At 49.3% G+C, this 12,845-nt stretch overlaps 1 protein-coding gene across 2 annotated transcripts in view; it reads right to left on the minus strand.

Annotated features, from left to right (window-relative positions):
- The window catches only part of PLXNA4 (plexin A4), a 685,503-nt gene that overhangs the window by 636,724 nt on the left and 35,934 nt on the right, over window positions 1-12,845 (minus strand). For both annotated transcript variants that reach the window (XM_074975729.1, XM_074975721.1), the window contains one exon: window positions 4,118-5,381. In XM_074975729.1, the coding sequence (XP_074831830.1) occupies window positions 4,118-5,296 (1,179 nt within the window). In that variant the 5' untranslated portion in view covers window positions 5,297-5,381. The remainder of the gene's footprint in view (window positions 1-4,117; window positions 5,382-12,845) is intronic.

Consider the following 12,845-nt stretch of genomic DNA (forward strand, 5'->3'; position numbering starts at 1 on the left):
ATGCATGTGTAAGCACACAGACACACACATGCGTGCACCCACAGACACACATGCACACAGACACATACCTGGAAGTGCACAAGGGCACAAATGTGCTTGTTCACACTCACAGGTACTCACACTTACACATGCACACAGACATGTGCAAGTTCACACACACAGACACACGCCCCTTGGGTTTTGTAAGCAATGACACCTGGTCCTTTGCCTCCAATTCACTCCGAGAGCCAGGCCAGCCCAAGCCTTAGGGCCATTAGCTGTAGAGAGCCTCCGACCCAGCCTCGTCTGCCCAAGACAGGAACACAAAGCTCGGTGACTCCGGCCAGCTGAGTCACTAACTCCACAGCTCATTTCGCTCGACGCCAGCCATCCCAGCTGCTGCTCCGGCTCAGCAGCGAGGCGCTCGGACCGGCCGTGAGAGCCACAGCCCCCAAGCTTTCAGCCTGGGCAGTCAAATGCAGCTCGCTCCTCCCAGTCTCCTCCGTAATTACGTGTGTGCCTGTGGCACTCCATTAGAGCTGTGTCCCAAGAGGACTCACCGACAAGACCCTGCAAACTCGGTCGTGGCCTTGAACAAACATTGCACGGGGATGGAAACAGAAGCAGCCACCCACGGGGCAGCTCAGATTTTCTGTTAACTGCTCACTGCCCTGTTAGAAAAACACGGGGCCGGCGTCAGCCGCGCCCGGCACTCCAGCTCACAGCAACGTACCTACCGCCGGGGGCGGGGAGAGGCAGGGGGCACTGCTGCAGAGTGGAAATCTGAACCCATCATTTCTTACAGGAGAGAAAAAAAATCAAGACCTACACTCGGTACATCTCCCCGCTCCTCCTAGTCTGTCTCTCTCACTGTAGCATTCCCAGTGCTTCTGACCTGCCAGTGCCACCCCATCGGCCAGTCAAGGCCTTTGGCCAAGCTGGAGATTTCAGCTTCTGTGTAGCTCTCAGCTCCCCTTGTGCCCCACGCTCAGTGGACCCATTTTACACCTGCAACCCACGCAGCGATGCTGGAAGATGGCTGGCAGCTGGGACATCTGGGGCAAATCACCAGGGGAGAGAAGGCCCTAGAGCAGGGTTGCCAAACTCAGTCACCCGCCGAGCTGCACAGCACAGTCTTCAGAAGTTCAAGAGCCAGGACACACTTGCTGGGGCTTCAGTCTCTTGGGAGATGCCTGAGGGTCTCAAGGCTTCAGCTCCACTCCAGCTGAAGCCCCAAGCCCCAGCAGGTGCGCCCCACACATGGCTGAGCCCTGAAACATCTCCCCCATCCACCAGGCCTGCCAACACGTGGGGGCGGAAGGGGCGGTTGCCCCAGGGCCTGGCTTTTCAAAGGGCTGGCAGCTCTGGCTAATGCCACTGTTGCTTCAATTGTGTCCAGCGCTCCAAGCCCTTTTAAAATGCTGCTGCAGCACACCATACAGCTCTGAGGGGCACTAAGGGCTCGCTGCCCTTGGCCATGCCCCTTCAGCCCTTGGCCACGCCCCTTCTGGGGCACAGAGCCACGCCCCCCACCTTGCTCTGTGGCCTACAATGGCTAACAGCCCTACTGCCCCCCAGACTGGTCAGAAGCCCCTACCCCGCTACCCTGCTACATGGCAGAAGTCCCAAGCTTCTCCTCCCTCCCCCACTCGAGTGCAGTTGGTGGAGAAGGCGGGGTATCGAGCATCTCTGCAAGCCACACTTCAATGGTAAAAAGCCACATGTGTCTCACTAGCCAGTTTGGCCACCTCTGCCCTCGAGAGACAGCTGTGCCAGCTTGAAGGCCATCTCTGCAGCCACCGCCACTTCCTGAAGGGCTCCACTTCCCAGGCTTAGGGGCTGGGTTCTGCCACTTCTATTTAATAGTTGGCACCTTTCCCTGAGGCAGCCCACTGGCATCAAGGGGGGCTGTCTGCGGAGCAAAATGCTTCTCAACCTGCGGGTTCACAATCTAATGCTGCTCTGACTCGTACCTTGCCAATCAGGACTTGCCAACCACTTTCCCACACCTCCACAACAATGCTGTGTCCGCTTTCCCTGCATAGGTCACACAGACAAGCTAGGAAAGACATCCCGAGCTTCGAGTCCCAGTCCCCTGCTCCAGCCATTAGGCTGTGCTCTCCCTCCAACCCTTTGTTCACATGCACCCCTGCAATGGACGAGTGCTTTCCACTGAGGACCGTGGAGAACTAACTGTCCCTCATCAGCGCCACAAAAATGACAGGGAGGGCGAGGTTCAGGTTTTGTTTGAGAATTCCAAACCCCCAGCACAACTTGGTGCAAGGAGTAAACCTGCAGACAGAACATGTGTGGGGAGGTCTAATGGCCCAAGCAACTCACCCTCATGGAGAATATGCTGCTTCAACCCAAAGGCAGCTCTTTTCAGACTCCAGGGGCTGAAGGAAATCAAACCCAGATAGCACTCTGGGCTCGATCCTTCTCCTACTAGAGACCTTGGGTGGTTTGCATCTGGCCCCAAGGGGCAGTATGAGACCGATTCAAAGAGGACCTGAGGCCAGGTCTACACTAGACATTAAAGTCGATTGTAGACACGCAATTCCAGCTATGGCAATTGCGTAGCTGGAATCGACTTATCTGCAATAGACTTATCTGGCAGTCCTCACTGAGGGAGGTTGACGGGAGAAAGTCTCCCATCACCCTCCCTTACTCCTGGCGATACTGAGGAGGACAGGGGTCAATAATCCCAACTCGCGTGTCCCTACCTGGTGCATGAAATTGAACCCTGGAAGGTCAACCCTGACCTGTTCCATCTTCCACACAGTGAAGACATACCTATAGTCTCATTGCCATCAGTGCCTCTTTCCAGCAGGAGCAGAGGTGGAATTTTTGCTCACTTCGAGGCCACTTTCTGCTGCCAGCAGCCTTAGCATAAGGGTATTCACTCACAGAAATGAATTCAGACGAAATTCTCCGCCACTGAGCCGTCTGTTAAAATGAAGGCAAATGGGGATTCCGCCAATGCAAGCAGAGCAGATACCGTGCGAATGAATGAGGGAGGCATTCTACATCTGCCATCCGAGGGGACACACTCCACAGTGCTTCATTTATAACCAACGAGGTGTCAGGGCTCATCTCCAACATCCATACCTGACACAGCAAGCCTAGTGGCTTCAAGGCTGTGAACTGCCAAGCCTAGAAGTGCCAGGACTCAGCTCTGGCATTCCAACGCTGCCATTCAACTGGTGGGCAGTGGCAGTGACTTGTATTCTCCATTCTGCCTTTGCTCGGAGTTGAACTTGCCTTTCACTCAGAAGAGAGAGTTGAGAAGGAAAAACCCAAAGCCCGGCGCTCTGACTACCACACTGAGCCCTGCTGCAGGGCATGCAGTACTGCTGATTTCGGCACAGCATAACAAAGGCTGCAGTATGCCCCCTGGGTTGCTGCAGATCCCTACAAGTATACCCTACATGATCAGGCAATGTAAGGGTGCTTTGCAGAATAAACCCCTGCAATTCAAACCCCTCCCCTCCAATCTTCCCCTTGAATCTTGTAGCATTTAAAGCTATTCATTTATCTTATTTATTCATATAGTCTTCAAGCTATTCATTTATCATGTTTTGGTTTACAGACATTGTAGCACTGGTTGTAGATGGGGAATTGGAAACTTCAGTGGTTAATGATCCATGTTCCGGACCCCTTACAAAAAAATCAACTCACCTCTCAGCAAAACCTCACTATGTAGATTAGTTTAGCCCCTGCCTCACATTAAGATTTTGGGGGGTAGAAATTCACCCATAGGCAGAGGAGCCACTACAAGGGGTCAGGATTTTCGCCATGCATAGGACTTGTGCTGGTTTTCTGGTCTGGGATAGAATTTCATCCCTAATTGTTTTATGAAATAGTAACTAGATAAATAGGCTAATTCCCTCAAAATATCTCAAAGCACCTTAAGCCAATTCTTTAACAATCACAACACCCCTGTGAGGTAAGAAAGCAATTACTTCCCAATTAAGAAAGGTGGAAACTGAGGCACAGAGCAGTCACATTGTGAATTGGTAACAGAGCCCAGCACATAATTCAGCAATCCCAGTTCCTGGTCTACTCTGTAGACCACACTGTCCTAGTACAAACAGCCATGTGAAGTATCCCAACATGGCTGGTTAAACACGTGACTTACCGCACTGCTACAGGGAATGTCCTTGACTTTGAGCCAGGCCAGATCTAGGGTCCCCTCTCCCCTGTAGCAGGACTGAAGCCTTTCTTTGATGCGGTCGTTGATCTTTTTTAAGATGAAGATGCACAGAGCAGACTCGTCCAAGGACTTCATTTTCCTCTTCTGCCCCTTGGAGAAGACCGTGAAGAGAATATCGTCGTCTGGGCTGGCACCCAAGGACCTGGCCAAGATGGTACCCGCCTTGGATAAATAGGCTGCTTGGAGAAGCCGGTACTCTACCCCATTCTTCTCACAGCCAACGGGCACCTCAACGTAGGAGTTGAAGGCAGTGTCCTCCTTGCAGAGTCGGACTAGTTTGGAGGTATAGACTTGCTCCTTGGTGGTGGAGCCAGGTGGGGAGATCATCTCAGGCTGGAGGGTGAGAAAGTAGACAAAGTTGCCACTGCTGAAGCCATATATGTAGTAAATATCGAAGTCGGGGATTATGGTAAATGTGTCTGAGGGGATCTTGATCATGGAGGCCACAAATTCATCGTGGAAGACATAGGCAAACATCCCATCCGCCTCGGAGTTCTTGGTGAGTTTCCTGCTGGAGATGGTGGGGAAGTACTCAGGCTTCCCATCCACGGCAGTGGCGATGAACAACTTGTCATCCATGTTGCTGTAAGAAACAATGACTCCAAAAACAGAGCCACTTTCATTTACCCCAGAGAGGTAATGCTCCTTCTTATGGAAGGGCTCCCCCAGCTTGAAGAGGTCCTCCAGCCTCAACAGCTTGCAGATGCCCTGGTAAAGGCTCCCACAGGCAATCAGCCTGTTCTCCTTGTAGTCTATGAGGAGCATCTTGTTGATGTTGTTTGTGAGAGTCAAAGGTTCATTGCAAGTCTGAACTATCCTGGGAGGATAGCACTTAGGGTTATCCTCATCTGGACCAGTCTGGTGGGTCACCAGAACTTTTAGGTCATGAGAAAGTTTGTAGATCCTGTTGACGGCCCCCAAGTATATGTGCCCAGTTCTTTCATCAACCACCAAGTGGTTAAAAGTCCCCTCTGCCTGCTCCCCAGGGAAAGTGGCAAAGGACCTCTTTGGATGAGGCTGCTGTTGCCTAGTGAGGGATGACGTCATGGTAGAGAGGAGGAGGTGGGAAATCAGGCAAGTCCATTTCCACATGGCTGCCGACATGGTTACAAAGTTTTGTAATCCCAAGAGAGTGAGAATGCAGAGCCGCAAGTGCTTTCAAAGCACCAATCTCTTAGCGGATCTTGTCCTGCAAGGAAAGAGAGAAAAAAAATGAAAGTATATTACCATGGAATATTTTTCCCCTCCCTCCTTCAAAATCACGCTGTCTTAAGAGCACATGTAATTGCTAATCCCTTCTTTCTCATCTCTGATCTCTCTGCATCAATCCAGCACAAAGGAACTCCCCTGGAAAGAAAAGATTCTGCTAAAAATCTCATGCCACATGAATAACCCGCCACAGGCCCATCACAACACAGCAGAGAAATACACTGGAGGAGAACATAATGGTAAAGAGTTAATAGTCACAGTTATTGACTAGTATTTGCATTACAAAGGCCTGGCTTTGATTGGGGTCCCATTGTGCTATCTAATGTATGGGCACATAGTTCTAGTACCTGAGTTTTCAATCTAAACAGAATGAATTATTATCAGCAGATGGGGACCTTAAAATAGAAGAGAGATTTAGAAGGTTATTCAAGACACTTGTGGCGGAGGTGGGAATTAAACCCAGACCTCCTGTAGCCATGCAGAAAAAGTCACCTCTTAGCTAAAAGTAATTAATGGAGTCAGTGTTCCTTCCTCTTCCCCAGGAACTATTCCAGTTTGTATAAATCAAGTATTCATGGGCCCAGAAAGAGACACTGACTCTATGTCCTGGGGTTTTGGGCTGTGACCCAGAACACAGGACACCTAGGGTAAGTCCCTGCTCCAAATTGGACAGGGCAGGGACCTTTTTGGCACCATAATGAAACCAAAATTTTGAAGCCTTGAAATATTTCCTGAAACAAAGTCTGTTCAACCCTGGTGGGAACCCAGCCTTTCCACATCACCACTTTGGGCTGCAGTTTTCTTTGCAAGCAGATGATATATACTGGCATTGTGTCTTTCTAGCCTGCCTACATTAGGCACGTAAAGGGGTTTTCCAACATCAGTGTCCCTTCACACTGTAAGTGCTGAACGGTGCTTTCGTGGTATTGAGTTAAAGAGACAGCTGTCAGCTGGCACAGCATTGAAACATACCACTAAGTTCCCCTTTTTGCCCTAAGACAGAACCCTAGTTGGGTTCATCTCCAGTGTTACTGGGTTCCCTGGTGCAGGGACAGTTTTATGCTAGCCAGGAAACAACACCTCCTCTTCATAGCTGCTCATTTAACAAAAGCCAGTTCATCTCCTCCGAGCCCTGCAGAGCTCAGACAGCTACTGGAGACGGAGTTGGGTACCATTATGCCTCTTGAATCAGAAGTGGAACTGTCCACTAGGCGTGGCCTGCAAAAGCCTTATCACTTGGAACCAACAGAGCAGGCTCCAGAGAAAAGAGACAGACACAAACCACAACCCCAGAACATGAGACTGGGTCAGACTTCCACAAACAGCCCCTCTTCTCCATATACGGAGCAGAAACAAAACATAAGAACATAAGAATGGCCATACTGGGTCAGACCAAAGGTCCATCCAGCCCAGCATCCCATCTGCCGACGGTGGCCAATGCCAGGTGCCCCAGAGAAGGAGAACAGAAGACAATGATCAAGTGATTTATCTCCTGCCATCCATCTCCTGACCTTGTTCTGCAGGCTAGGGCACCATACTTTATCCCTGGCTAATAGCCATTTATGGAACTAACATGCAAAAATTTGTCAAGCTCTTTTTTAAACCCTAATAGAGTCCTGGCCTTCACAGCCTCCTCGGGCAAGGAGTTCCACAGGTTGACTGTGCGCTGTGTGAAGAAAAATTTCCTTTTATTAGTTTTGAACCTACTACCCATCAATTTCATTTGGTGTCCCCTAGTTCTTGTATTATGGGAAAAGGTAAATAATTTTTCTATATTCACTTTCTCCACACCATTCATGATTTTATATACCTCTATCATATCGCCCCTCAATCGCCTCTTTTCCAAACTGAAAAGTCCCAGTCTCTCTAGCCTCTCCCCATATGGGACCTGTTCCAAGCCCCTAATCATCTTAGTCGCCCTTTTCTGAACCTTTTCTAATGCCAATATATCTTTTTTGAGATGAGGAGACCACATCTGCATGCAGTACTCAAGATGTGGGTGTACCATAGTTTTATATAGGGGAAGTATGATATCTTTTGTCTTATTATCGATCCCTTTTTTAATAATTCCTAACATCCTATTTGCTTTACTAACTGCTGCTGCACACTGCGTGGGTGTCTTCAGAGAACTATCCACTATAACTCCAAGATCCCTTTCCTGATCTGTCGTAGCTAAATTTGACCCCATCATGCAGTACGTGTAATTTGGGTTATTTTTTCCAACATGCATTACCTTACACTTACCCACATTAAATTTCATTTGCCGTTTCTGCCACCCGTACTCACGCTGAGCTGTATCTTACTCAGTGAGTTATTCCACGGATAAAGGGTGTTACTGGTGGAGTAAGTGGGGTGGAACCTGCTGCTAAGGACTGCAAATGGCAAGGTGGGTTGCATGTGTTTCCTACTGTCCTGTGGTGACCCAGGTGGGTGCCTCGGTTTCCCTAGGCACATCGTCACTGCGTAGTGACGATGGGAGCTTTGATGTGATGACTCCACAGATGCAGGCAATGACCCTTCATGCTTTTTGTATCCTGAGCAACCAGGTGACACCTTTCTTCCCCAGGAAACACGACAAAGGGGGCCTTGCTGGTTGGAACTAGAACTGGGCTTTTGATTGGAGCAGCCTGGTCTGGCTGGAGAGGGAGGAAGGAGGGCCCTGGCCCCAGCTCGGGGATCCCCTTTGGCCCCCTCTCTCCAAAATGGATTGCACTGACTACTTCTGTTTCTTTGCTGACAAGTTGCTCTATGCTGCATACCTGTTGACTAATAAACCTTCTGTTCTCCCTGCTGAGTAAGTCACATCTGACTGCACATGGGGGTGCAGGGCCTGGTGACCCCACACTCCACGACGAGACACAGCAGGATTTTCAGATTGCAGAGAGCTGGAGAGGCAGCTAAGGCAATTAGAACCTCTGGGCTACATCCACACCTCGTTCCAGCCCACTATCATCAACGAAATCACGAAGATTTATACCCGCTGAGGGTCTAGCCCTTCTTCTCGTGACTTGTAAGCTGATCAAATTGGACTGGGAAGCCACTTGGAGGGAATACATCTGGGGTCACACATCAGTGACTTTTCAGCATATTAATGCAATTGGGGTCTGAGCCAAAACCTCAGCCCAGCCAAGAACTCAGGACAGCTAAGCCTCTCCCGTCCTTCCACACCCACTTTAACTTCCCAGCTGCAGCATTTGACACACGCTGGGCAGAAGTCACTTGCTGTGAGTTTACTCAAGCCATGTTTACGTGGGTCTGCGCTGACCTTCTGGTCAAACAAATATTTTTTTTAAAAAACGTTGACAATGTTGAAGAGACTTGTGCTCTCTCTCGTCAGTGAGAAGCAGCTCTTTCTGCCCCAAGCCAGTCACGCAGGGCTGTAAGCAGGGCTTTTAATAATTTGTATGATGATGGGTAGAGCGGCGGCAGGCCAAGTTGTCCCTGTGCGGCGATTCCTCTTCGGCGACTGTCTGAAGCGAAGACTCTTTCAAAAGGGGAAAGCTGTGCCCAGTTAGGGCCTCCTGTTCTGAAATGTTACACGGCACCCCAGAGAACTAGCGCTTGCCGTTTGTGAATTACAGTCTGTGTTCCTAATGGCTGCCTGGACGTCAGGGTGATTGGAGCACTGGAAATACACTTCTTTTCAGAGAAGTTTTTTACTGCTTGTTGCCTCTCTGTGCCCTGCGAAGTTAGCACAGCTAGAGAACAAGGAAACAGGCTCTATGGGGGCTTAGGTGTCAAGTGTCACATTGTTAATGGAGGTCCCAATGCAGTAAGAGAACCTGCATACACAACAGAAAATTCATCCTAGGGTAGACGCTATGCAGCACAACTAGAATGAACACACCACCATCAGGCTGGCCTGGGGGAAGGTTCTGCCTTAGAGGTTGGTAAAGGGAACTCCTGATGAACTGAGGCAGAGGCAATGCTAGACACCAGGGCACCTGGGCTGAAAGCACTCAGGAGATAAAGGACCTACTCCTGATTCTGCCACTGAGCTGCCGTGTGACCGTGGACACATCCCTTCACCCAGCTGTTTCTCTCCCACTTTTTGGTTTGTCCTCTTACACTCAATTCTTCAGGGAATGCACTCTTACCATATGTATGTGCAGCATCAAGCACCGTGGGGACCCAATCTCTGTTGCAACCTCTGAGTACCATAATCACTGTTTGGGTTTATTTACAAATACAGCAAAGTGTGTTTGTCACAGCACAGGGCAGAGACATGGATTCCAGTAATTAGTGGTTTACCCAGCAGAAAGTGGACAGCATTCCTGCTACATCTTAGTGAAGCATGAGAGAGAGAGAGAGAGTTGTGCAACTCAAAATGCTTACCACCCACAGCGGGCGATGGTGAAGTTACTACAGCTGGGAAGATACACAATACTATGCTGTAAGAATATCCAGCTTTTGGCCTTGCAATGCCCGAAAGAGACTGATTAGAAAACAAATAAGTATGGAAACAAAAGAAAAGAAGGGAGCAGAAGGTAAAGCCTAGCATTCAGGCTTTGATCTATTTATTTATCAGGAAAAACAAAGTTCGAGTCAGACTAATGCAAAGATCTACAATGCAGCCTGAACTCAGTAATATCGTAAATGTGAAGGTGTGGCTTGTGGAGACTTCATTTCACAGAATCACAGGGCTGGAAGGGACCTCAGGAGGTCATCTAGTCCAGCACCCTGCTTCAAGCAGGATCAACCCCCACTAAGTCATCCCAGCCAGGACCTTGTCCAGCCGGGACTTAAAAACCTCAAGGGATGGAGAATCCACCACCTCTCTAGGCAACACATTCCAATGCTTCACAACCCACCTGGTGAAGAAGTTTTTCCAAATATCCAACCTACACCTCTCCCTCTTCAACATCTGACCATTACTCCTTGTTCTGCCATCTGACACCACTGAGAACAGCTTCTCACCCTCCTTTTTAGAGCTCCCCTTCAGGAAGTTGAAGGCTGCTATTAAATCACCTCTAAGTCTTCTCTTCTGTAAACTAAACAAGCCCAAATCCCTCAGCCTATCCTCATAGGTCTTGTGCTCCAGACCCTTAATCATTTTTGTTGCCCTTTGCTGAACCTGCTCCAGCAAATCCACATCCTTTTTATACTGGGGGGCCCAAAACTGGACACAATATTCCAGATGTGGCCTCACCAGTGCCGAATAAAGAGGAATAGCTACTTCTCTAGATCTGCTCGAAATGCTCCTCCTAATGCACCCCAGTATGCCGTTAGCTTTCTTGGCTACAAGGGCACACAGTTTACTCATATCCAGCCTTTCATCCACCATAACCCCTAGGTCCCTTTCCATCGTACTGCTGCTGAGCCAGTCGGTCCCCAGCCTGTAACAATGTTTGGGATTCTTCTGCCCCAGGTGCAGGACTCTACACTTCTCCTTATTGAACCGCATCAGATTTCTTTTGGCTCAGTCCTCCAATTTATCCAGGTCCCTCTGGATTCTCTCTCTACCCTCCAACATATCTACCTTTCCCCCTAGTTTTGTCTCATCTGCAAACTTGCTGAGGGTGCAACCCAGTCCCTCATCCAGGTCATTAATACAGATGTTGAATAACACCGGCCCCAGAACCCAGCTTTGCGGCACTCCGCTTGAAACAGACTACCATCCAGATATTGAGCCATTGACCACTACCCGTTGGGCCCGATCATCAAGCCAGCTTTCTATCCATTTTATAGTCCAAGGATCCAATCCATATTTCCTTAAATTATGGACAAGAATGTTGTGGGAGACCGTATCAAAAGCCTTGCTGAAGTCAAGGTATATCACATCCACTGACTTCCTCATGTCCACAGAGCTTGTTACCTCATCACAGAAGCTAATCAGATTGGTCAGGCAGGACTTGTCCCTGGTGAATCCATGTTGGCTACTTTTGATCACTTTCCCCTCTTCCAAGTGCTTCAAAATGGATTCCTTGAGGATTCCCTCCATTATTTTCCCAGGGATTGAGGTAAGGCTGACGGGTCTATAGTTCCCTGGATTGTCCTTCTTTCCTTTTTTAAAGATGGGCGTTACGTTTGCCTTCTTCCAGTCATCTGGTATCTCCCCCAATCTCCAAGAGTCTTCAAAGATAATGGCCAAAGGTTCAGCAATGACCTCTGCCAATTCCCTCAGTACCCTGGGCTGCATTAAATCCAGACCCATGGACTTGTGCACATCTAGTTTTTCTAGATAGCTCAGAACTTGTTCCTTCCCCACAGATGGCTGCCCTCCATCTTCCCATACCGCATCATATCGGACCGACCTGGGGAAGATGACTTTGTCCGTGAAGACTGATGCAAAAAAAGCATTGAGTACTTCAGCTTTTCCTGCATCATCTGTCACTAGATTACGTCCATCATCCAGTAATGGCCCCACACCTTCTCTGATAACCTGTTTATTGTTCACATGCCTGTAGAAACCCTTCTTCTTACTCTTCACATCCCTTGCCAGCTGCAGTTCCAGTTGTGCTTTTGCTTTCCTGATTACTGCCCGGCATTCTCCAGCCGTATGTTTATACTCCTCCTCCATACTTCCCAGCATGCAATGCTCCATCTTGATTCCTAAATAGATGATCACGATAAAGTAGTGCATGCTGGGACCTGTAGTACCTGCTGAAAAAAATACCCAGATTACAAGCAGTGGGCCTCAAGCTACTGAGTGCTCCAGCTACTGAGATGCACCATTGAGTTTGATCATGTCTGTGCTGCCTGGGTTTCCACATAGCACTGAGCAAATACCCTCAAAGCTCTGTGGACCATAGGAGATGAGGTCTCTGTGCTTCTTCATCCCCACTGGGCTTTGGAGCAGCTGGGCTGAGACGGATTGCCCTTTTCCATGGGAAAGAAGGAACACTTGCCCAGGTGCTCCTGGCAGTCTTTTCATCCACACCTCTTCAGAGGCAACAACCAAACCAGCACAGGGTACAGCAGCCTGTACATGCCTCCCAACTTGTGCATGGCCCAACTGCACGCAGAGCAAAGGGGACAGTGCAAGACCTAAGGAGGTGTGCAGCAGCACTAACAGCCCACAGGATTTCCTAGAAGAACCCACTACACAGAGAAATGAGTTGTTCTTTGCCATGCTCCCTAGGTCTATGTGGCCCTGATGTTACATAACCTCTGTGAGCTATGGGCCTGATCCTGCCTAACTTCTATGAGCTCCACAGGGTCCCAGAAAACAGAGGAGGGGAAGATATTTGTTCAACACATTTATCAGTGACCTGGATGAGGGGTTGGATTGCACCCTCAGCAAGTTTGCGGATGACACTAAGCTAGGGGGAGAGGTAGATATGCTGGAGGGCAGGGACAGGGTCCAGAGTGACTTAGACAAATTGAAAGCCTGAGCTGCAAGGAATCTGATGAGGTTCAATAAGGACAAGTGCAGAGTCCTGCACTTGGGCCGGAAGAATCCCAAGCATTGTTACAGGCTGGGGTCTGACTGGCTTGGCAGTAG

This window comes from Carettochelys insculpta, chromosome 1, assembly GCF_033958435.1.
Source record: "Carettochelys insculpta isolate YL-2023 chromosome 1, ASM3395843v1, whole genome shotgun sequence".
Lineage (NCBI taxonomy): Eukaryota > Metazoa > Chordata > Testudines > Carettochelyidae > Carettochelys > Carettochelys insculpta.